Source organism: Ruditapes philippinarum, unplaced genomic scaffold (assembly GCF_026571515.1).
Source record: "Ruditapes philippinarum isolate M1 unplaced genomic scaffold, ASM2657151v2 ctg2750_1_1_1_1, whole genome shotgun sequence".
NCBI classification, from domain to species: domain Eukaryota; kingdom Metazoa; phylum Mollusca; class Bivalvia; order Venerida; family Veneridae; genus Ruditapes; species Ruditapes philippinarum.
The window spans coordinates 96136-123449 of NW_026861094.1; the positions used below are offsets into that span (position 1 = coordinate 96136).

The 27314-nt window shown below is 31.8% G+C and overlaps 1 protein-coding gene and 1 pseudogene across 1 annotated transcript; one reads left to right on the forward strand and one right to left on the reverse strand.

Moving 5' to 3' along the window:
• Window positions 1-19961, reverse strand: part of LOC132714510 (H(+)/Cl(-) exchange transporter 4-like) — a 67709-nt pseudogene extending 47748 nt beyond the window's left edge.
• Window positions 19962-20714: 753 nt separating this feature from the next.
• Window positions 20715-27255, forward strand: LOC132714515 (uncharacterized). Its single transcript, XM_060697411.1, has 2 exons — window positions 20715-20834; window positions 26288-27255. The coding sequence occupies exon 2, from the start codon at window positions 26459-26461 to the stop codon at window positions 27206-27208; it is 750 nt and encodes a 249-aa protein (XP_060553394.1). The 5' UTR covers window positions 20715-20834; window positions 26288-26458; the 3' UTR covers window positions 27209-27255.
• The last annotated feature ends 59 nt before the right edge of the window (window positions 27256-27314 follow it).

Consider the following 27314-nt stretch of genomic DNA (forward strand, 5'->3'; position numbering starts at 1 on the left):
ACACTTTTACACCCAAAAAGTGGGGTACGTTGTCCCTGCCAAATTTACAAAATGTAAATATTGTTTGATTTTCTCAGAAAAAAAACGTTAAAACGACCCCCCGAATGCATCTTTTTGGGAAAACATCGGAAATGCCCCCGGTCGGGAAAGGGTAATTAAATTGGGATAATTAAAATCGCCTCGATAAAAAAATTAACAAAAAAATCTTACCCGAGCTGAGCTTTTTTTTGGGCCCTGTACCCTTGACTTTTTTGGTCCCCGTGACCAAAAATTGCTTAAACCCCCGGCCCTTAATAGCTTTTTTTGCATTTTCAAAAACCATTATTTTCCTTTTTTAAACCCTTTTCTAATTTTCAGATTTTTTTAAAAATCCTCCTTAATTCTTTTAACCGCAGTTTTAATTTTTAATTCATTTTTAAAGATTAATACAGCAAATTAGAAACCTTTTCAGTTATTGAAAACTATTTTTTTTTTTCACAAAACCGTCAAATTCCGTCATTTGGGGGAGCAAATAGCTTTATTTCCATTGATAGGGGGTCTGACACTTAAAACAGCCATGAAAATCCCCCAACAACCTAATGGGGCGCCCCCTTTCTTTGCACAGAAAAAGGGGATAAAATTTAATGGGTTTGTGTTTTTATGAAGAATGTAGTAAATTAGTTAAAAGCAATAAAACAAAGTCTCTAATCTAATCCTGTAATTGCTTCTGCTATTTTAAGGCAAGTTTTCTTTTATATTTCAGGGAATTTCAGTTCAGATGAAGCCATATTAGAACATCCTCTCCTGGCTGATTTTGTGAAATGGACTCTTGTCTTACATTAAACATGGAATGGTTCATTTTTTACATTCAGGGTTTTAATGATCAAAAACTCAAAATCTATGTCAATATTTCCCCATCTTTCAACAATAATATACAAAATAACATTTGAATTCCCCAGTCATCTTTATCGATGATTTTTTAAAAATGATTTTTCAAAAATAATCAGCTTTTTCATTTTAAATGCCTTGGAATCCACTCAATCTTTAAATTTATGGAATTTTGCAAACAAAATGAAAAAATATTAATTGCAATACATTGCAAATCAGGCTTTTAGACCCTTTATCTACTATCGAACAAACAGCTTGGCAATCTCTAAACCACTTAATATTACTATTAGCCAAAACTTCAACTAAAGAAACTAAAACTCTATATACTGCTGTAAGTTCTCCCCAGCTAGAAGACTTTTTTGCTTCTTCTACAGACCATATATTTAGTGCTTTGCCATTTATAGTTTTAACTTCATAACCAGAAAATCCAATTTTACTGGCGTCGCTTTAAACTATTTTTGGAAAGTTATCATTATTAATCAGCAAATTGCTAATTCTACATCTTCATCTTCAGTATACTGCTTAACAATCAATTCTGATTATGACTAGCAGGCGCGTTGTCAGGGAACTGTTAATAAAAAATTATTTATACGCAAATTTAAAAGAATAAAAGTTCTACAAGACTATTTAAATTTTAAAAAACATTGTTGGGGGATTTAAAAAATTTATAGAATGGGTTAAGCCTCTCAATAAAAAAAAAGTTTTAAACTGGGGGGTAGAAATGGACAGTTTTGAGGAAGGCTATTTCAAAAAAGGGAAAGCTACTAGGAAAGAAAAAAATTTTGAAAGATTTTTTGGTCCTTTGAGTAGGGTATCAAAGGGAGTTCAGATAAACTTGGTTTTTGGGGAAAGGGGGTTGGGGGGTCAACAAAAAAAAATGTTGTTTTTTGGGTTTTAAAACAAGTAGGTTACAAACACTGGGGTGTTTCACGCTGTTCTACGGTTTGCCAAATTTAAAATCATTTTAAAACAAAGTTTGAGACACTACTTTTAAAAGTCTATTTATTTAAAATTTTATCTAGAGCAGATCTTTGGACTTGCTCTATCTTATAAATTAAGTATTTCTGCCAAGGATGCCAAACTATGGAGCAATATTCAACCTGATGTCTAATATAGGTCTTATATGCAGTTTCCTTTATCTTTTTATTTGGGGTTTTAACATTACTTCTAATGAATCTAAGGGAGTTATTTCTGATTAATAAATGAAATGTTATCTTTCCAAAACTAAATTTGCTCTCTGCTTTCAGTACTAATTTTGATGTATGATGCACTGACTATATCCATACTTAGGTATCTTGTTCCTCTTCTCTGAAATGCTGAGTAGGAACGAAAATTCTGTTTCCCGTACGCTCCAGACGTCCCTGGTCCACCCCATGGCCAAACTTGGTGTACTTGATTGAGAATTGTTCCCACCAAAACCAGAAGGAACATAATTCGAACTTTTTGACTTGTTCGTGTAACGTCTCCTTTTACGTAAAGCTCTGTTCTCAGCCTTGCTAATTTTTTATTCGTCTTCACTGTCGGAAGCGATAGGATTACTCTCATACTGCTGAACAGTATGGCAACCCCCTTCTGAAGTGTCTGCTATTCTTATCAATTTATTGCGTTTCTTTATCTTATCGTCAACTTCTTTCAAAAGTTCATTTGCGTATTTCAACGTTTGAAATAGCCCAGGAAATGTGAGTACATGTATCGGCAATTACATTGAAGCGTGAACTGAATTTTATTCCCCTTGTTCTTCCATGGCAGTTCCCTTTCTTTCAATTATTTTACTTCGTTAGCCACGTTCAAATTATTTCCACGAACGTCCTCTCTCAAAGAGTTCAAATCTCGTCTTTGTTCCATTGAGCAGTTGTTCAAGAAATTCTTGAAATGCCGAATTGTCTGTATCATTAGCCATAACAAATAGAGAAAAATAAAATGTCTGACAAAATGTTGCTAGTGTGACTACCCAACGCTGAATGACTTATCTCATTGTTTACTTGTTATGGTCAAAACTGACCAGTTTTTAACCAATCAGAGGAAATTATTTTCCCGCTTATTCGCTACGCTTAAACACGGGAAAAATACATTTTTCATCTTCAGCATAAATGTGTGTTAGTGAATATGCTCCCTTAGTGTAAACTCTACCGCCAAATCAAATTCCCTAGTTACTCGGCAGAAAAGCTTGTAATGGTCAAGGCCATAGTTACCTTGACTCATTGACCTCAAAATCAATACAGATCATCTTCTATTCATAAGTAAACTACACACCACATCCTAGGTCTGAAAGCCAAAGCATTTTTAAATTATTTATTAGACAAATATGAGGTAACCTTTCCTTTAATAAACTTAACATTTAAACAAAAGGTACCATGAGCTAGTCGTGACTAATCCCCTAATCAAATCTTAGGGCTGTAGATCAAAGCATTCTCAAGTTATTGGTTGGATGACACAGCCACATTTGAAAAGATTATTTCAAATTTGTTATCTTATAGTCATAACTAATGTCTGTCCCAAATAAACTACTCAAAATTTGCTTAGGATCATCTTTTTGACATTGCATATTTCAGTCCTATTATCATCATATTAAAATCATATTTCCGCTAACGATACACTTGTACGGGGACCTCATAATCGTGTACTTAAGTTATCGATTTGTCATGTACACCTTGCACGATAAGCACGTGGAAAACCATACCCATGGAAATTTGGTGTTTTATGACCATGTGCTTTCACTTAAACGTGTACAAGCAGCAAGACTTCTTTCGTTTTATTGTAAAACTGTGTTCGAAATTAACAAACTATGGCAAATCGACAGGTTAGACGTCGTCTTAGTGAACATGAGATGAACAGAGTTATTGAAATGTTGGAGACCTGCCGGTCACAAAGGCAAGTTGCCCATGTCCTTGGGGTATCCCAGAACGTTGTCTCCAGGATGTGGAACCGATTCCAAATGACTGGAAATGTCTTGCAGGGCCACGCCGGAGGTCGGGAACGTTCAGCGACTCAAGCCCAGGACCGAATTATTGTCCTTCAGGCCAGGCGCGAACGGTTCTCGAACGCTACGATCTTAGGTAACGACTTTCAGAATGCAACTGGTGTGCGTGTAAGCACACAAACTGTTAGAAACAGGTTGCATGATGCTGGGTCGAGGTCACGGACACCAGCAATTTGCATTCCTTTGACACAACGCCATATTCAAGAGCGTTTGCAATGGGCGCAGACTCATGTCACATTGGCAGTTAATGATTGGACCCCGGTCCTCTTCACTGCTGAGTCAAGGAAAAGAAGCCATTTAGCATGATCAGCTAACATTGGGGAAAAAAGGTTTTAGGAAACACATTACCCTGGGGCCCAATTTCCAAATTTTTGCCCCCAAGCCAAAATTTTTGGGCTAAAACCCCCAAATTATTTTTAAAAAGGGGCTGTTTTTACTATAGCAGGGGTTGGGGAAAAGTAGAAAAATACATTATCCCCTGGGGCAATAACTTTTTTGCCCCCAGGGGCAAAATTTTGAAAAAATTTTTGGTGGGGTTTCACGTTCAAATTTTTTAAGCACTCCCTTTGGAAGGTTTTTTAGGAAAAGTCCGTCTGCAAAACCCAGTTTTTTTTGTTTATACGGGGAAAAATTTAAATTAAGGGGGAAATTTCCATTGCCTTTTCTAAAATTACAAACAAAAAATTTCGGGAAAATCTCTTGGGCCCCATTCTTATTCATTTTCCCAAAAATATAAAATAAAATCTCTAAAACGTATGCATGTTTAACCCCTAAATAATCAAAACCTTAAAAAAACCCTTTTTTAAAGCTTTACGGAAATTTTTTTCCAAAAACTCTGAAAACTTTCCCTTTAATTTTTTTTTTAGAAAAAGAAATAGGGTTTTATTTGGGCCCCAGAGTATCTTTTTTTAAGACATTTTTTGTTTTTTTAAGGGTTAAACATTGTATCCGGTTGAAAAGGGGGTTTGGGCCTGAAAATGGCTCAGAATTGCAGCACCATTCAATCCTGATGATCGAAAGATCCCATTTAAATGGGTTCGAAAAATTGGGTCTATGTATCTCTAAAGGTCTAGCATTTGAAGGGTTTTATTGTCCCCCTTTTCCTTTTTTAAAAAAAACGTCCTTGAAAATTCAAAGGGGTTTGACTACACAAAACCCAAGCCCAAGGGATTCCCCAATTTATTTTGGTCCCTTTTAAGGGGCTAAAAAATTAAACTTTTCATGTTTGGGGACAAAAACGTCCATTTAAACTCAAATTTAGAGCTAACTTTAAATTTGGGCCCCGACCAGGTTCCTTCCCAAAAGGGTTCGGGTTTTCAATTTCGTGATTGATCTAAAAACCCTTTCCTTATGGGAAAATTCCAACCGTACCTCGGGTCTGGTATGAAAAGAAGTTATCAGTTCCTTGTGAAAGTGAAGGAAACAAATTACGGAAAAAATGTTTCGACGGGCCCTCCCCAAGAAAATTTTGGGTAGCTAAACTCGGGTTAAAAATTCAACTTTTCCTTATTTGTTTTTGATCCAGACAAAAAAAACTACCACATATCTAAATTTCCCAACAAACCACCATATTTCACTTGAAGACAATTTTAAATTTTGGGCAAAATTACAATGAAAAAAAACTTTTTTCCTTACATAAGGGAAAAGAAAAGACAACTTTTTTAAATCACATCAGTTATGGGTTTAATAAGGGAAAAAATTTCACAAAAAGACAAAACATTCAATATGAAAACCCCAAAAATAAAATACCTACATTTTGAAAACATTTAAAATCCCAAATGAAACTTTGATTTTTTGACCTTCAAATCAAACCAAAACTTTGTAATTAATGTAAATTTTTAAATAAAGATTCAGAATTTTTTTAATAATTAAAAATTTTCACGGGCCCCAATTTTTTGGGGGGTTTTGGCCCTGTCTCAAACTTTTTTTGGAAAATGCAAATTTCACTTTTTTGGGTTCCAGAGGTTTTTAAAAAGGGGAAAATTGTTACAAATTCAAAAGGGTTTAAAAGGGTTTCACCTATTTATCATAACTGTAAAAATTTATTATAAATGGAGGGAAATAAAATAAAAAAAAGGGTTGCTTGCATTTAGATTTGAAATAGGGCGGGAAAAACGTCAATTATGAACTTTAATAAAAAATTTCAAATAAGGTATTTAACAGGTAATCCCTTCAAAGGCAAAAAATCAAAAATTTTTAAATTATACTTTAGACATAACCAATGTTTGACTTCAAGCGAAGGGGGATAACCTGTGACAATTATTAATTTCAAATTACAAAAAAAGAGATTTTTATCACCAGGTTTAAAAAAAAATCGTTTTGAAAAAAAGAAACGGGAATTTTTTTAATTCTGTCTGAAGCATAAATAATGAGTTGTATGTTTGGGAATTTTCCTTTATCAAATCTATGTCTTGCCATTATTTTTCCTAACAATGTGCGAGTATTAACCTCATATATACGTTAACATGTAAAGGTATCCAGTCCATCAACAAATCGTTAAAATTTAGAATTCTTTCAGATGTTTTTAAAATTCATTTTTTTTTCAAAAAAAACCCTTTAATGGGTGCTCCCGATAAAAAAATTTTTTTTGGGACAGTTTTTTCCAAAAAAAAATTTAGCATACTTTTTTTTTTAAAAAATTATTTTGGTATCTTTTTAAATGGAAAATTAAACCCATTTAAAAAATTTTCCCAAAAATTTCCAAAATTGATTTTTAAATTAAATTTACAAAATTTTCCGGGGAAGTTTGGTCAAATATAAGAATCACGGGGGATCAAATTTAATATCTCAAAAAAGTTTATCAAAGAACACAAAAATATCAAAAGATTAAAAAATAAAAAAAATTTAACAAGGGAAATTTAAGTTTTTCTAAAAATTTAAATTCCAAATGAAAATTTAAACCCCAGGGAAGATTTCAAATTACAAAAAATTTTATAGGGCCCGCAAATTAAAAAAAAGATTATCAGAAGAGCCTGAAGAAAATGTAAAAATTACAAAAAAAAAAAATTTAAGAGGACAGGGGAGATTTTCAAAAAAAACCAAAATAACTTGAGTAAAAGGGGAAGATGTAAAAATTCCCAAAAAAAATGTTGATGGATTTAACACATTATATTGTTTTATAAAGGGGTTTTTAAAAGGGAAAGAAAACAGTCTTTTAAATAACTAATTAACATTTTTTAAACATATAGCTATGACAATACGTGTATGTATATATTAAATTTAAAATTAAATCTTTGTATGGCTTTTTACTATATATATAAAACACCCAGGGGGGGTTTTATCACAAATATATAAAAAAAGGAAAAAAATGAAAAAACATAAATCTTCGAAAAAATTGTTTGAGGAAGATGAGTGGAAAAAAACCCAAAAAAAACATGACATAATATATCAATATAAATAAAAAAACATATACAACATGTTGGTGATATTTACTTTTAGCCAAAACAATCTCCCTTTTAAAATAGAAATTTTTCCATTTGCAATTTAAAAATCTTTTAAATTTTATCTTTTTAAAAATTTTTTTGTTTTTTTCAATATATTTTTATTTTTAACATTTTATGCCTTGGTTTGTTGTGACAAAAAATTTTTTTTTAAATAGAAGATGTTTTCTTAAAAGTGTATTTTTAATTTTTAATTTTTTTCCCTTTTTTTTGTTTTTTTTAAAATAAAACAAAAAGTTTATAAAATAAACCTTTTTGGAGAAAAACTTACTTTTTTTAAAAAGTTTTTTTAATAAAAAAGCCCAAATTTTAAAAATTCTTTAAAAAAAACGGGAAAAAAAAGGTAATATCACTTAAGATAATACACCCGCTCGATAAAAATTTAAAATAAACTTTAAAAATGAAAAACTAGCCCAAAAAAATATCAACTTGATTTTAAAAAAAACTGAGGTAAAGCAAGCGATTTTAAAAACAAATACGGGTTTTACTTTCCAGTTTTACAAAAATTTTTATAAATATCTTTATGTTAAAATAAAAATACTTTTTGGGTATCTTTTTTTCCTTTTGCCCCCAAAAATATATGTGGGAAAAAGAAAAAAGCTTTTTTTCCAAAATTCATTTAAATTTTTTATTTTTAAAAATTTAAATTTTGGAATTTTTGTTTTTTTTTGCAAACCTTTTTTTTTTTGGCCTTAAATAAAAAACCGCCTTTTTTTCTTTTTTTTCCCTTTTTAATTTTTTTAAAAACAAACAAAAACGTTTAAAACAAATTTTAGGTTTAACTTTTAAATTTTGGGAATTTTTTTAACTGAATGGTTTAATTTCAAATTTGGAAAAGTTTCCCTTTTCCTCGCACCTTATTTTCAGAATTTTACTCTTTTTTTTTTAATTTATCAACATCCAAATATAAAATAAATCATTTTTAAGGGGGATTTTCTTTTTTTTTTTCCAATTTCAAAACCCCCTTTAATTTTAATAAAAATTTAAATGTTAAAATTTTTAAATTTTGTACCCAAACTATCAATTTTATTTTCTCAAAAAATTTTAAAAATATCTTTTTTTTGGTCAAATTTCACAACATTCTAAAAAAATTAAAGGGAGTGTTTTGTTTCATAATTCAATATTATAAGTAAAGAACTCTGATAAAAAAACCCAGTAGATAACATAATTTAAAAGGTAAAAAATATTTAATGGAATGCTAAATGTAATTTCCCAAAAATTTACAGTCACTCTGATTCAGCCCACACAAAAAAAATTTTATTTCACTTTTATCATGATTTTATGAAAAAGGCCTTACGGGGTCCACCCTTTCCAAATTTTTTTCGGGGAATTTTTTGGCACAACGTGAAACAACAGGTTTACAAGCTTTTTTGGTGTTACACTTGTACATTTGGTGGGCCTTGTAATTAATTTTATTACTGGGGAATTCCAAAAGGAAACCCATTTTTGCACAGTCCCACATTTGTACCCCAAAAAACCCATGTTGAAACCCTTTTACACTTTTGTTCCCGGGGGAAACCCAGTTGTAAAAACCTTTTCATTTGTTACCAGAAAACCATTTTGAACCAATTACACTGTTACACCGGAAAACCCATGGTTTTAACCATTAAAACTGTGTATCCCGGGGAAACCCAATTTTGTTATAACATTTCACTGTTTTAACATTAAAGGAAAAATATTTTGGGTTTTCCCTTTTCACCAACCTTTTGTTTTAAACCCGGGGTTAAAGCATACAGTTCATATGATTCAACCCAATCATTGGAACAGTAGGTTGACCGGGTATGCCATACCCACTTCATTTTTGTTTTAATCCTATAATATTAAAATTTCCCTTCACCCATTTTAAATGTCACAACGGTAAATGAACTTTTTCCAGCTTTAATATTTACAGGTCAAAAAAATTACAGTATCCCAGCAGATTTTTCACGGATATGATCTAGTTTAATCCCTTTAAGCTCACCCTTTTAAATTTTAAAAATTACACTGTGTACAAAGGTTTTAATTAATTGGGGGTACTCCCAATATGTGGAATTACAATGTGTAAAAACGGGTTTAAGCATTTGTTTACATCAACAAAAAAAAACATTTGTACATTTATAACATGGTCAACGGGAAAACCCAAAATTTTTACTTTCATTACTTCTTTCCCCAAATTTGTAACGGGTAATACAAAGAAAAAGCTTAAGGACATGGTTAAACAAAAAGAAAAAAATTCAAAGTGAAAATTTAAACAAGAAAACTTTTTGTTTTTTTTACTTTTTTTTGTAAACTATTGAAAAAAGCAGGTTTAAAAAAAATTTTTTGGCCTGGTTTGGAAAGATTTTTAAAAACCAGCCCTTTTGGGGTAAAAAAAAGGGAAACCCTTTTCCTTTTTTTTTCCTTTTTTTCAAAAAAATGTTACATTTGTTGTTGAAAAACAGGGTTTAATAAAGAAAAAAGTTAAAAAGGAAAAATTAAATTGAAATGTTAAAATTAAGTTGCCCAATTTCCCGTAGCAGATGTGCATAGATTATTTTTATTAATTCACCACCTATGAAAATTAAGCTTGGGCTTTAAATTTAAAAAAAAGACACTGTTTTTACAACGGGTTTTAATTTTGTTGAAACCCCCAATTGTATTTTAATATAAAAATTCCCTTTTTTTAAAAATTTTCATACAAAATTTTTAAAATTTTTTCATTACATTTCATACAAAAAATTTCCTTTTTTTACACTTTTTTAAAAACTTCTAAATTTAAAATGCTTGCTTACAAAATTTTTTCCCGCTATATCTTACATTTGATTGAAAATTTTTTTTAAAACTAAACCACGCTTATATTAATTATGAATTGTAAATTGAATAAAAACCAAATCAAAAAATTGAAATTTTAACTACAGCCCTTTTAAACCCCAAATTTATAACACATTCTTTTAAATTTTTTTTAAAAAAAATAGAAAGAGTAAAACCGGTAGATCTAAAAAAGCATCTTGCCCTTTAATCCCAAAGTTTTGGGATTTTGTTGTTTTTTTGTTTTTTTAAAATTTAAATTTCCCTTTTAAAACTAAGTAAAAAAATCCTCCCCTTTCCAGGGGTTGTGCTTTACATTTTTCTTTCATTGAAAATTTTTTTTTGGCCCTTAACCCCAATCTTTAAACACAATTAGATAGTTTTTTCCATAAAAAAACATATTTAAAATTTGACAAAAATGTAAAAATTTCCTTTTTTTAAAACTTTACCCTTTTGGTATTGTAAAATTTTTTGGTTGAAAATAAAAAAAATGTAAATTATATATTAGTGCTCACACCTTTCATTTTAAAGTAACAACTTGTTACAGTAATCTCATTTCAAACAATCTTAACTATCAATCAAAGAAATTGAAATGAAAATACATTATCTCTGGGCATAAAGCATTTCATAGCAACCACAAGCACTTATTAGCTAACAATTTGATCAAATTACAAAACAATAATAAAACATATCATCATCACTATAAACATTTATTATTTTCCCAACTATTTCTATGCAATATAACTGGTTTTGCATCAGGCTCCACACTTTACAATACCCTTAATACATTTTACGCTGCCACCCCTTAAAATTTCCAGCATGACTTACAACATTATTTTATAATTATTCATCCATATTTAAAAGTTTACTACAGACATATGGACTTACAGATTGAATAATATAGATGATTTTCCATTGTACAAAAACAGGCCATTAGAACCATGGCAAACAATAAAGTACAATTAGCAACTCAATAGTAAATTATTCTAAACTGTCTTAATATAGCATATCAATTACTTCATGTTCCTAGTAATTAATTCGTCTGTTTTTTCTGTTTAACATTTATTTCAATATAAGCTAGGTAAACTTTATTCTTCAGCTGCTTCACCAGACAAACAAAAATGCAGATTTCTTTTTAGATAAAATTAAAATTTTTAACATTTACATTTTTTTTATTTCTGTTTTACAATATTAAAGTTATTCATCACATCTGAACCTTACATTGCCTAATTCTTTACATGAATGGCAAATGAATTCAAACATTGATAAGTTTAACCATTCCAAACAATTTCAAAACATGATAGGTTTTCAAGACAACAAATCAAAACATGTTCAGCTGAATAACAAATTCTAAGCAATGTACAGTTTTCCATGACAACAAAAATAAAACTTTGTTCAAAGACAATATCAAGGTCAATTATAATCTGACAATGCCTGTTCACCTTGTGATCAGTGTTTTTTTACTGATGATCACAAGATAGTTGTACTGTCTGCTTGTTTCTTATACAACAAAGTTTTTCCATGAAACATTTGATTAAGATATGATCAGTTGAAACAGATGGGACTCGGGGTCCTGATTCTGCAAGCCTGGATTATGTGACGTAATACATCTTTTTTTAGTTTATTATGCAAGTGTCTCCTGAAATTAAAGTAGAATACATAAAAGTCAAAAATTACATTTGAGTTAAATGTATGAAATGTATAAGAACATAAAAATGCATATAAAAAAGTGTACAGTAATAACTTACTTAACTGAATCAATTTCACAAGGTTCTGTGTTGGTGTTAAAGAAAAACTTTTGGACTTACATCAAATATAAGCTTATATTCATACAAAGCTTAAAATGTCTTCTAAACAATTACATCCTTCTATAAGGGATAACAAAGTTTGTACTGTTCAATCAATTGTAACCTTACCCATTAACAGTAACTAAAGTCTGTCTGAGACCAAGTTTTTCTGAACATTTCTAACGACTGGTCTCCATGGGAGTTTTGGGTCTGTATTGTAACAGGAGCCTGGAAAACACCAAAAATTTGAACCAAAAAAAATAAAAAAAATCCAGAATTTTCAGGACTATTTCAACTTCTTCTTTCTTATCAGTATCAATTAAAGTAATTTTTCATTAAGTCTTATATAAATTAAGTCCTTAAACTTACCAGATCCTAATATTTTTCGGAGTTTTTAAAGGGGCAGGTCCCTACTGTATTACTTGGGATCTTGATTTAGAGAAGTAAACTATTGAATCACTGACCACGCCCTCCACATTCTTACGTGCATTTTTGCTGAAAAAGAAGTTTACAATAACAGATATTGAGTGTCAAGTATTTATAAAAAAATTAAAGTATTATACTTGTGTATATAGTAGTTTTCAATTTGAAGTATCACATCACACGTTACAAATACAAAATTGTCATAATTTTTTAATAGATCATACCAAAGTTTAAAAATACACCAAAAGGCCCCTATCACAAGTCTGAAGCATCATTATGTTGAGCTTTAAGAGTAACATCACAACAATATCATGATTTAGAATAGTGAGGAGACATACTAAATTTAAAAAAAAACCTGACCGTGATTTTAACAAAGTTGGTATTATTAAAAATCGATTGAAATAAAAAAAAACAATTAAAAGTTTATTTATTTACCTATAGTAACTGTAGATTCTCTTCTGGTAACAAAGCCCCACCTAGAAATTGGGAATCAAGGGAGACCACCACAGGGAAACCATTGTGTTCTGTCTCCTTCAAAAAATGTTTTCTGAAAAAAGAAAAAACTTTATTTCAAAAAAGGGACACTTAATTTTTTTTCTTTTTTTTTTTTTTTTAAAAATTTTTTAAAATAAATTTTACCCAAAGTTTACCCAAAAAAATCTTTTAAAAAAAATTTTAAAAAAGGTCCCCCAAAAATTTAAAAAAACCTTTTTTTTTAATTTTTAAATCTTCCCACAAAATTAATTTGGGGTTTTTTAACAAGTTAATCAAAAAACTTTTTTTGCAAATTTGCTGGCTGACTGTTCTGTCGCCCGCATTAAAAATTTAAAATAAAAAAAACCCCATTTTGGGGCAAAAAATTATGATAAAAACCAAGCCTGGGCCTAAAACTTAATTACTGAAAGTTTAAGTCTTATAACTGCAAATTTTTTAAATTACCTTTTTTCTTCCAAAGACATGTTTCTTTTGTTAAACACAAGTGGTGGGTCATTTCGTCTGAAAAAATTCAAAACTAGATGTATATATGAATCTTAAGAAATGTAAATTAACTTATAACCTGAAGGCAACAAGTAAATTACTTTGTCCGTGAAAATAAACACAAAATAACTAACTTATAAAGCATTATATTACCCATTCACACATCCAGATAACCTAGTAAGTAGCCACCCTGATCAGTTATCAACAATTATTCCAATATTTAAAACATAGCAAACAACTTTGCAAGTACAATACAATACCTTACACATAATAAGCCAGATAATTCCTATTTTCAACCAACATTAAGTTTGTACCTGCTCTAACCCAACCATTCATCAAAAATAAAATAAAATCAGAGCTTTGCATAAAATATAGCATATTTTAAGCACTAACCATACTAAAAGGTTTTTGTCTAGCAACCATAACCTTTTGAAGAAATCATGTGACTTAAAGACATGTTTTCGGCCTTAATGAAAACAATTTTGTCAGCAATAATTGGGATTTCAATAAAATCAGAGAGTCTACATATTTTTATAATGTATACAAAGCATTTCATTCAACATTATGTAACATGTTTACTCTTCATTGAGAAAGTTCAAAGGTCAAGGTTTTTTTCCTAAATGCTTTTTTTAAATGCATGTACATCCTTTTTTACCCTAGCTACTGGGTCTGAAACTAGATGACCCATGTATACATATCACTATATCATACAAACACAGCCTTACACTACAGCTTAACTCTATAAATGTCAGAATCATATAGAATTAAATAACAAACAACGAAACAAATGCTGTAACAATTGTGTCAAAATGATAATAACATGTTTGTACTTACTTAACAAAATGCAATAAAATAAATGTAAGCATAATATGGTGAGAATAAAAAGAACATGAGTAAAATACAAGCTGTTGATCTATGATGTCTATAACGTAAGTAGCTACAACTTAGACTTAAGTTAAAAGATACAAATTACAATTGTATTTTTTCATGATAACATGTACTTCATGACTTGATCCCATCATATAAAAATGAGAGAATATCATCCCAAATATCTCAATTGGAAAAGGTGCAAGCATAATAATTTTTATAATATTTTATTTTGATGATGCATACAATTAGGGCAATGGTACACCTTTGGGAGCATATTTTCCCATACATCATAACCATAATTGAACTAGCTATACAATTGTTAATACAAAATCTGAAGCAGGTAAATAAATCATTTTCAGTCTATGAAAACAAATCAATTTTCTAGGCATCATAATCATCAATATCAAAAAACATGCAGATAGATTCAGTCAGCATTTAACCCTTTTAAATAGTCCCTGTGTTCATCAAAAAGACTTGCCTATACCATCACTTCAAACAATGGAAGACTGTACTAAATTGACATTTTGGCGTTGACCTTGGGGTCTCTAATGTAGGGTTTGGGTTTTATAATATTACATTTTGGGGGCCCCCAAAGAACAATGGAAAGTTTCCCAATTCAATGTTAAGGGGAAATTTATTTTTTAAATCAGGAAGGTAAAGGGGTTTAAAACCCTTTTTTGTTGAAAAATTTATTTATTTTTTTTTTAGGTTTAAAATTTCGAAAAACATTTAAAATTTTGTATTTTAACAAAGGGGTGCCATGGGGGTATTCAAAGTAGTGCATAATATTTATGGCTATCTTTGTCCGGGGCTAGGAAATTTTTTCATTCGTAAGGCCCCCCTTTGAATGGGCTAGTGATTAAGTAAATTTTGTTTTGGTTTTTCTTTTCAAGGGCCCCTGTTTTTGTCAGTCTGTATGGGTATCTTTGCAAAGGTTTCCAAAAAAATTTTCGTTATTTTTTTGGGGGTATCTTTGCCAGGTCATTCAGTAAGGCCCTTTTTTGCCAGGGCTTTTGTTTGGATTTTTTGCCAATTATTTTTATTTTGGTTTTTTCCTGTATTGGGTATCTTTTTTCCAGGCTTTGTTAAGTCATTCTGTAGGCCTTTATGGTTATTCAAAGGTCCTTTATTCTTTTTATTTTGGCCCCTGTTAAATTTTTTAATTTTCCCCAATGAAAACAAAATTTGGTTTTGGCTTTTATTTTTTTCCCCTTTTAAAGTTGGGCCCAGGGGGTTTTACGGACCTGAGAATAGAATAGAAACCCCAAATTTTTTGGTTTTTCTTTACAAATTATTTTTTTTAATTTAAAAACAAAAAAATAAAAAAAACATATGTGTGTAAGTAAAAAACGTGCTATTATTTGTCATTTATGCACTACTTCTTCAAGCATAACTTCTTGTTTGATTAATAACATGCGATCAAGCTTTTAAATATATAACAGTCAATGACAAGAAGTCTGTTGAAAAGTGATCTTGACAATGTTTAACAAAACCCAAAGTATTAAAACACAGCAAAGTTGCTAAAACACAACAAAGTGACATTCACAACTAACTTACACTTCGAGACCATAGCGCCAACATCTTTACAATGACACTGAAATGGATTTACAAACATAATAACAATAATTTAATAAATAAGATTATGATATATAACTTTTCTTCATTTTACAAATAAATATACAGAGCACTTTTCATTTACTGGTATCATGCTGAATTATTGTAATGACTTTGGTCTGCATTGAATCTTGTACAGCCCCAATCAAACTTTAAGAGATTTTATTATCAAAATATAAAAATTGAGCATTGAGCTAGCAATTTAGTAATAATCCTTGTCACACTGCCTGTTACAAACTTACCAGACAAGTCAGGTACCAACATATAAGTATGTTCATGATTTTCACAAGTCAGGTACCATTTCGTCAGACTATTAATGTTTATCACAAGCTGGGTACCAACTTACCAGTCTGTTTGATGTTCATCACAAGCTGGGTACTAATTTATTGGTCTTTTCAAATTCAAAACAAGCAGGCTACCAAGTAGCCTGGGATTCAGGCGTTGATATTTTTTTCTTATTCATAACATACGCGCTATTTGATACACGATCGTGTTTTGTTGATAAACCTTCAGGGTTCCCCATGTAATTATCGACTAATGATAATTCTATTAATAGACAGATTAGCATGTGATCTACAAATCACATGACTTAATGGAAATTAAGGCGAAGATGCTGAATTAAGAACATTTGACGCCATTTACTATTATAAATTGTGTCTCCACATTTCTCTGATGCTCTCAGACTTCATTCACACTGAATTGTATTTAACTAATCAAACATGTCGATCAAATTTACTCATCATGCAATAAACTTTGTCAACCAGTGTCAAAACTCTCAATTTTTAATCGGAAATGGTGTTTTGAAAGAGAGGCTCTGTGACTGTTCGTTGACTTTTTGGTCACTTTGTGGAAATTCCTTTTCTATTTTTAAAGACTAGTTTGTCGTTGCATAAGTTATCGTTCTTTAAATTACACCCGTAATTTTCGGGTGAATACTAGGTGGCGCTTCGATCGAAAATTGCATTTCCCCAGGCTGTTGATTTGCCGGACATAAGCACAGCCAAATTAACGATTTGTTTGTTTATGTTTATAACAAGCCAGATACTATAAATATTTATAAAAAACCATATAAAATCTAACCTGTCATTCTTGTGACACCACCTAAAGCTGCTGCTGCACCAACCATGGCATATAGTCCTGGAGTTATTGCACAATCCGACTGATACATATTTTTGAACAATGGACTATCTCTGCTAGCTCTGTAATTAAACAGATTTGTAAATAACAAAAGCTGTCATAGGTTAACAAAGGTTAACATACTAAACTTACTATCAGAGCTTGAAAGTCAATAAAAGTCAATCAAATTAAACCAGAAGTTAACAAGAGCAATCAGTGATCACATGTGTCGCCTCGTGATGGCCAATTTCATGTTGGGACGAGTTTTGTGACAGACGGACAGACAGACGGACAGCGCACAACTAGACTTGGTACTGATCATTCCTGTAAAGTTTGGATAAAATTAAACCAGTGGTTTATGAGGAGTAGTCTGAACAAGCTTTTGTGTATTTGGCAACACACAGAAAAAAACACCTTTTTATCAAAGGGCCATAACTCGGCCAAAAATCATTCAACCGGAAAACCCGTGCAACATGCGCAAGGATTTGAGCTACAAATTAATCCTGTAAAGTTTCATTGAAATTGCATCAGTGGTATAAGAGAAGTAATCCGGACAAACTTTAAAAATAAAAATTATTAAATGGCCATAACTCTGACAAAAATTCTTTAAACCAAAAAATGCTGACAATATGCACAACAAGACTTGGTATTGATCATTCCTGTAAAGTTTTGATGAAATTGCACCAGTATTTTATGAGGAGTAGTCCGGACAGGCTTTTGTGTATCTGGCAACATACAGAAAAAAACACCTTTTTATTAAAGGGCCATAACTTGGCCAAAAATCATTTAAGCGGAAAACCCGTGCAATATGCGCAAGGACTTGAGCTACAGATCAATCCTGTAAAATTTTATTGAAATTGCATGAGTGGTATAAGAGAAGTAGTCCGGACAAACTTTAAAAATAAAAATTATTAAAGGGCCATAACTCTGACAAAAATCTTTGAACTCAAAAATGCTAACTATATGCACAACTAGACATGGTACTGATCATTCCTGTAAAGTTTGGATGAAATTGCACCAGTAGTTTATGAGGAGTAGTCCGGACAAATTTTGTGACGGACAGACAGACAGACGGCAGACAGACGGACAGACAGACGACGGAGAAGTGTTCCCTATATGTCGCCACTACTCCGTAGAGGTGACACAAAAATGGGGTATGTTTCAGTTAATTTCTATTCTAGAGTCATATGCCTTGGCCAGTGACCAATAATATTGATCCCAAAGACATTTCAAGTTGCAAGGATATATTTTAAGTGTTTAATAAGATATGAAGTTGGAAGCAAATGTTGCATAAATCAACGTCATTTCAAGAGTAAAATGAACGGTCCATTTCATCTTGGACTAGTCAAATTGACAATACAGCAGTTAAATAACAAGTTTAATATTTATATCTTATTTATATCTCTTTTAACAAAATCTTTTAATTATGGATATATAACAGGCCTTTTGATTGGTCCTTGTTTGGTTAAAGGTTAATTTCATGCTTGACAGGTTCCATAGTATTTGTTTGACTACGCCTTTTCTCATAAATAGTCGTTTTTGGCGCTATTTTGGTTACAGTTTTGTCAGACACGTTTAAAGATTGACACTTTTAGAAAAATTTGCCACTCCCTCCCACCCCTTTTTCTTATTTGTGTGTATTGTATGCTTGTATTTTGTTTGTTGTTTCTTTTGCCATTTTCTGTTTGTTAATGAATGTTTTCCGCTGTATGTACATGTATATTTGTTGACTTTTGTTTGAGCTTTTAATGTATACTGTTACGTTTATATGCAGGGGTTAATCATTTATGTGTATAATGCTTGTCTTCATTTATAATTGTATAGTCTGGTATTATTTAGGTTGTAGTGTCTTTTAATATGTCTTTCTCTGGCGGACCTCTAGTATTTCATATTAGTTATTTAGCTGTTAATGGTCACTGTTACATAATTCGATGAAGTAATTCGATTCATCATGTGACTGTCTGTTATAATAGAATTGTCGTAACTAGTATGAATTATTTAGAATAATCGTATTGTGTATTATTCATTTTTATGCCTTTGTGCTCTATTAAAACTGGTTATTTCTAACATCGTGTTTCTGGTTATGGCAAAATTCAAATGAATATACAATGTGAAATTTCATGTATATACTAAATACTCACATGACAAGTTGTTCCATACCAATACCAATCAATCTTCCCATGATAGCACCAACTGCCATACTAGGTATGAACAAACCCGATGGTACCTTAAATATACAACAACAGTATAGTCATTACAGCAATTGTGTCAATGAAGTGGGCTAACATTTATCACATGAAATATATAACCATGAGGAATAACTTTTTCTTGCATAGCAGACTGGCGTTTCCATGAGTTTTACTCATGCCGGAAATTTTATCTGGCATGGGAGTGCCAGATGAGTCGCGTGCCAAACAACAACGTCATTTAAATGAACCGCGTTAAAATGACATCGTTTTAGAAGGGAAATATGTGCTTAGGATGACATCATTTTGCCGTTGTTGTTCATACGCTATTGTAAGAAGATAGTTATGGAGGAAATGACTTTAATTTCCATGATCATATATCATATTGAAATAAACAATTATAAATATGAAATTGTATGGCAGAATATGCAAGAAAAAATATCTGATATATGTTTGCGGTTTGGATCAGAATATCCGTCCCTCGGGAACCCGCCCATGGGCGGTAACTCGGCAAGCCTCATTACTGCCTATTGTGCAGGTCCCCTCGGGACGGATATTCCGGTCCGAACTTCAACATATGACAGATATTATTAACAAATCATGTTATACAAAAGCCGGTTGAAATTGATAATGCTCCCTGATTAGTTATTTGACACAGAAAGTATACCTCTTGTAGTCCTGGACAAAGTTGAAAGTGCAATAATTCCAAAATTAGACAAGGCAGAGTTACTGTTCTTTGCACTCAATGAGATGTATCTACCGACTTCGTTTCTTGTTTTTACCTCCAGTCATTCTACAGTAATATCCCAGACAAAGTCCAAAGTGTAAAATTGAAAAAGGGCGCTAACTCCAAAATAAGCAAGGCAGAGTTACTGTTGTTTGCATTCTTTTGATAATATAGGTGACAAACTGAATCTTCTTTTATATGCTGCATAGTTTATTTGGGGTCAAAAAGGCATGAAAAAATTGAAATAGACAACTATGTAACAGTTTATAGTTAAGTCTACTTAGTTTATATGTTGATATATTTGATATTTATTGAATATGTAGCTCATATAAGATAAAATTGTCATTCCTATGAAGCAAGTGGATTTAGCCCTTATATCCATTTTTCATCAGAGGTGTCATAATATTTTAATCCTTCAGGATCTGAATACTTTGAGTGTTATGTTTTTAAAGAACAATACCGCTCATGGTGGTGAACATTTCTTTAAAGTATCATAAAAATTCTTCCATGCATGTAGGAGATATGCATAAGACAACATCTTAATATTTCATCACCTTAACATATTTTTCTGTTTTAAGTGCCCCATTTGATTTGTGTGATTATTTGTTTTAGCTTTTGCACCTCAGTGAATTTCTTTAAAGTATAGTATAACAGTATATGTATAGGTATGGTTTTGTGATTAACAGTCAAAAATATAACCAATACCTGCACATAATGACGGCCCTGTAAGTCAATTATAATATGCTTTAAGTTTAAAATAAATCAAACTTATCTATCGATCTTTTTAAATATTCCCTCAATCTTAAACATAACTTTGTACCAGCGTATTTATCAATCTTCAGATTTCTTAAGTTAAACAATTATAGTATTATCATTGGGGGTATATTGTTTCATGTTATCTTTTAAACAATCAGACCCGCCATTAAACTATCAAACTTATATACACTTGTTAACAGGTAGAAGAGATAAAATATTCAAGACTGGAGGAAGACATTTGTGTTTTCAAATCTTTATTCTTAATATAAAACAAGTAATGAATTAAAAACTGTTTGAATATAAACTCTCGTTTTTAGTTAAAAGGTATGTTACTTTGATTTCTTATGTGTTTGTTATGTAAACTAGATGTGTTAAAATAACTAAATTTGTCACAGTTTATTTCCTTATTGGACTAATGTCATTCAAATTATAATTTTGTAGTTTATGAAAAACTGTCAACTTAAATCAACTGCATGAAAAATTTATCTCTTTTATATGAATTAAAACTACATATTCTTAAAAAATAGATATTTTTCACTAGAGGTACATGTAAATGAAAATAGGAATATTAGTTGAAAAAAAGTAAATTTAAAATGTTTTCAGACAGACAGTATACCTTTTATAATTGAACAGAAGCATCAATAACAATTTAATAACAATCACTTCAAAAAGATCAAAATCTACCAAAGTGGCAAAAAAATAAACAGTCATCATTCACATGTAATCTCAATCAAAATAAATCATCTGATCTGTATATACACTTACAATGACTTTAATAGTTTATAGCTTTACTTTGTGTTTATCTCAAAATACTTTAACAATATAAAACGCTATACTGTTTGTCTATGATAATATGAGAGTGACGTTTCATTTTATGTGTACATAAAAGTTTTCAACAATTGATTGGAAAGGTAAAACAGGATATTAAAGTATCGAATATAAGATTAAGATTGTACAAGAAACGTATATTTCTGGATGGTGAACTTGATTTGCATGTTGTTCACATTTTGTTACAAGTTCAAGCTTGACAAAATGTCTTCTTTTTTATGTTTTTCATTTGTTTTACATCAGACAAAAATGAATTGTCATAAAAAAGTAGGTTTTTACAGTCAAACTTGAAATAAGCGAACATGCAAGGGAAACACCAAAAATGGTCGTCTATGTCTCTTAAGACAAAGCATAAGAAAAAGTCAAAATTTAATTACGACATCTTCCCTGTGCTGTGGGGAAGTTTTTGAACATCATTAATATACATGTTTAATAATTATAATTCTCTGATAATCTAAATAGATGCTATAAATAAACAAGAGCACCGCATAAGCGTGGCAATACACGTCCAAATGCAAATCTGTTTGAAATACAAGAGCGATCAGTAATCACATGTGTCGCCTCATGATGGCCAATTTCATGTTGGGACAAATTTTGTGACAGACAGACGGACAGACGGACAGTGCACAACTAGACTTGGTACTGATAATTCCTGTAAAGTTTGGATAAAATTGCACCAGTAGTTTATGAGGAGTAGTCCGGACAAGCTTTTGTGTATCTGGCAAGGGTCATAACTCAGCCAAAAATCATTCAACCGGAAAACCCGTGCAACATGCGCAAGGACTTGAGATACAGATCAATCCTGTAAAGTTTCATTGAAATTGCATTAGTGGTATAAGAGAAGTAGTCCGGACAAACTTTAAAAATAAAAATTATTAAAGGGCCATAACTCTGACAAAAATCATTGAACCGGAAAATGCTGACAATATGCACAACTAGACTGATCATTCCTGTAAAGTTTGGATGAAATTGCACAAGTAGTTTATGAGGAGTAGTCCGGACAAGTTTTGTGACGGGCGGACGGACAGACAGACAGACAGACGGACGGACAGATAGACGACGGAGAAGTGATCCCTATATGTCGCCACTACTCCGTAGAGGCGACACAAAAGTTAATAAAAAAGATTTTTCAAACATGTATACTATTTAAATGGTACATGTAAAGTATGCTTTACCTACCCACCCCCCATCAACGAACCAGGTACAGCCTTTTTTTCATATCAGTGAAATGATTTTTGGAACAATTTCTGGGTTCTTCTATCAAATGATACATGCCGAATAACTTAGATCTGGGATTTGTAACTTAACATAAGTTTAAGGGGAGATAAATCTGAAAATATTGGTGCTACAGTTATGAACCTTGTCACATAAGATGGGGATAAGATGGGGATGATGATAAGGTACATATATTTGAAGTATGAGGTTGATCCCTTAAGAAATAAAGAAGTAACAGTAAAAATAGTATTTTTTGAAAAATATTTTACTGCACCAAAACTTTAATATGAAATCTGGACGCGGACACCGACGCCGGGGCGAGTAGGACAGCTCTCCATATACTTCGTATAGTCCAGCTAAAAATGACGTTTTATATGCCTCAGTTATAATTTTGATCTAAGGAAGTCCGAATCTGTGTTCTGCACACCGTCTTAACATGCTTAATATAAGTAATATTGTTGTCAAAAAGTTTTAAGTTCTGCACACAGTCTTAATATAAGTAAATTTGTTGCCAAAAAGTTTTAGGTTCTGCACACCGTCTTAATATAAGTGATATTCCTACCAAAGTTTAAAGTTCTGCGCACCGTCTTAATATAAGTAATATTGTTGTCAAAAAGTTTTAAGTTCTGCACACCGTCTTAATATAAGTAAAATTGTTGCCAAAAAGTTTTAGGTTCTGCACACCGTCTTAACCCTTTCCCCCATGAGCATATTGTGAAAAATGGCCGTTATCACTGAAAAGCCTCCTGTTACAAGTTTAAACTGCTATGAAACTATGAAAAATGCTTCAATACTAATCAAACTTGGCACAAATGTTGACTGGACCATTGCCTTTGTAACGACATCCTCAGTCTTAGATTTCCTGTTACCATGGCAACGAGGGGACATCTCAAAATTGCCAAAAATCACTATTTTGCCTCGATCTTTTCCATCAAAATTTATTTCAAAGTGATGCAACTTCTCCATGGATTGAGATAGAGTCAAAGGCTTTTCAGCGTTGGTTAACGTTACATTATGATCGACCTGGGGTCATTTTTAGCCTCTCACAAGTCCAAAATTTTCTTGGCGATGAGGGGGACTCCGCCCCCCTTCAAACCCCCCTAACAGAAGGGGGCACATCCGCCTTCTGGCAACCCCCTGATGTATCTTTTGGATGGGGGGCGGCGCCGAAAAAATGCTCATTTGTTTTAGAAACATTTCTCAAACGAAAACATGTGTTTGGGGCCCAAATAGGACATTTTTTCACTATTTTAGGCCTAAAAAAGGGGGGGGGGTCGAAAGTGCGTTGTTTCGCGTACAGTGGAGCCTTGCTAATCCGAACCCTTCTAATGCGGAATCCTTTCTTATCCGAAGAAGTGTCCGGTCCCGATTTTATTCGTTCTATTTTCAATAGTAAAAAACCTTTCGGATCCGTAACCTGTCTTCTCCGAATTCCGGATGATTTTTTCAATTTTTGTTCTTATTTTACTCTAAAATTTACCTCTCGGATCCGAACAGATTTTGCCAAATGTCACACCTTCATTCAAAATAACAAATAATCGCACATCTTGCAGGTGTAAACATACACCAAACTGATGTGTTATTTCACTTGATTAATGGGTGAAACGTATGATCTGCGAAGGTGTGAAAATTACACTTAGCTTGCCTTCATATCTTCTATCATTGCTTAATTGATTGTTTTTCGTCACCTTCAATAAATTATTTTGATATAATGCAATTAAAATATATTTTAAAATTTTGTAATGGATTCAATGATACGTGGTTAAGCAATGAAAATTTATAGAAACTGTCATTGAATTCGGATAGTTGCTGAATCGGATAAGGGTAAACAACAATTGACAAATGCTGGTACGAATATTTAATTATGTCTCCGCCTCCTGTTTTACATCGTAGGTGAACTTACCCTTGAGGACATAATATTTTTTTGCTTATTTATTTATTTTCATTTCTTTATATTTGTATTCACGTGTATTAGAATGAACGATAAGAGACTGCAAAAATAAAATATCTAAATTGCAATTTCAAATGCATTCCCGTTTTCTTTCCCTAAACTATTTTGCAAATACATGTAACATGAAAAAACATGTAAAAGAACCTTCTAATTTGGAAACCTTTCTAATCCGGAAACCTTTCTAATCCGAACTTTTCTTCTGGTCCGGACAAGTTCGGATTAGACAGGTTCCACTGTATATATGGGGTAAAGGGTTAATATAAGTGATATTCCTGCCAAAGTTTAAAGTTCTGCACACCGTCATAATATATAAGTGAAATTGTTGCCAAAAAGTTTTAAGTTCTGCACACCGTCTTAATACAAGTAAAATTCTTGCCAAACAGTTTTAAGTTCAGCACACCGTCTTAATATAAGTGATATTCCTGCCAAAGTTTAAAGTTCTGCGCACCGTCTTAATATAAGTAAAATTGTCGCCAAAACGTTTAAAGTTCTGCACACCGTCTTAATATAAGTAAAAATTTTGCCAAAAAGTTTAAAGTTCTGCACACCGTCTTAATATAAGTAAAATTGTTGCCAAACAGTTTTAAGTTCAGCACACCGTCTTAATATAAGTGATACTTGCAAAAAAGTTTTAATTTCTTTCTATCGGTTCCAAAGATACAGAGTGGACAAAAAATTTTGATATTGAAAAAATAACTAAGTGTGACCTTGACCTGACAAAGGTCAAACCTGCACTCTTTACATTGTCTCATCATGGTTAATATTTTTGCCAAGAAGTTTCAATTTCTTTTCACCGGTTCAAAAGATACAGACCGGACACGGAAACGCCTGTATATAAGTATATGTAAATAAAAAATCAAAACTTGTGTTTTGCACACCATCTCAATATAATTAATATTTCTGCCAAAATGTTTTAATTTCTTTCCATCGGTTCAAAAGATACAGGGCGGACACAAAATTTTGATATAGAAACAAAATGACTAAGTGTGACCTTGACCTGACAAAAGTCAAACCTACGCTTTGCATATCGTCTTAATATGGTTAATATTTTTGCCAAAAAGTTTCAATTTCCTTCCACCGGTTAAAAAAATACAGACCGGACAAGAAAACCTGCTAACAGACGGATTGACTGACAGACATGCCAACACTTTGGGTATTGGCTTTTTCTTTGATATTTATGTGGCATTTTACCCCATAAACCAGATGCTTTCTGTTTTGCATTTTTCATTTGAAATAAACTTTTTTAATTGCTGATCAAACACAATGTCAATTTTTACTGCTGATCAAGCTTTATGTCAATTTTAACTGCTGATCAAGCTCAATATCAATTTCAACTGCTGATCAAGCTCAAGGTCAATTCAATGCAGTCCAAATATCAACAGAGTAGCTTATTCACTATCACTGTAGGTGGAACTTTGATTTTCTTCATCAATTGTTTTGAAAAATCAAATGTATATTTCATTTGCATATGCACTGGCTTTTCACACATGTATTGGGTTTTGATTGTTGACACTTGTGATCGCATGAGGCGCTGATCTATAAAACACAAACATTTGACATGTAAAAGTAATCTCTCAATGAAAAGATTGACTGCAATAAACTGAGCTTGTGAGACTGTATCTGCAAAAAGAACAAATACTTTTCCTGAAATTCCTGTTTGCCTAACACTTTAACTTTATTTGACATCATGCAACACTGGTCGTCTTACTGTACGAAAATATTAAAAACTCTAAAAATTATTAAACATGGTAATTCATTAGTTTAGTTTTTATTTATGTTTCAGTGAAATCATGGCTGTCCCAGGTAAGAAAGCCACCAAACAATTTTCAACTTCAACAATATATATGGGTTCTGATGAAGATCTCAAAGTTTACTGTCAGCCATGTGATCGTGATGGACCTAGACTTCCTGCCCATGGCTATTGCACAAACTGTGCAGAGCATTTGTGTGAAACATGCTTTACCCACCACAGGAGACACACATTGTCAAGACACCATATCTTACTAGACAAAACCAACATGCCTCAGACGCTGTCACATGCAACACCAAGACAACCAGATATCTTCACAAAACCATGTCTAAACACAATATTGAGATGATCAAGTTTTACTGCCATGATCATAAGGCTCTACTTTGTAGTGTTTGTGTTACACTGGAGCATACAGTAACATCTTGCAAAGTCAACTATATACCTGACATTTCAGGCCAAATCATCAATAGCAAAGAATGTCAAGATGTATTGAAGGATTTGAACGACATGACTGAGAGATCAAGCAAAATACTTCAAGACATGAAGAAAATGAATAAGTTATCGAACAAGTCTTTGACAGAAGCATTGACAGGCATATTGAAATTCCGAAAAGAAATTAACCAAAGACTAAATGAAATGGAAAGACAAGTCAAAAAGGCTGCAAAAGTCATCCGTGAGAACAATAGCAAGAATCTGAAGACTGTAGAAACAACATGTGGAGATGTATTTAAATCATTAAAGTCATCCTCTGATATCATTAAACATCTCAACACTTCCAAACATGCTAATGATTTGTTCATGGAACTAAAACATGCAGAACAGATGATAAAAGAATATGAACAGAGTGTTTCTAAGCTCTCAGAATTTGAAGTCAAAGAATATAATTTTGAACCAAATGTGGTAATATCAAATCTTCTTGCAAAAGAGAAGTCACTGGGGAACACTGAAAGATAGGATATTATCTCCTGTTTTGAGGTCCAGACAATGTTCACAAATGGATAAAATCGGTATCAGAACATCACAAGACAGACTTGATTGCTGGATAACAGGAATGACTCTC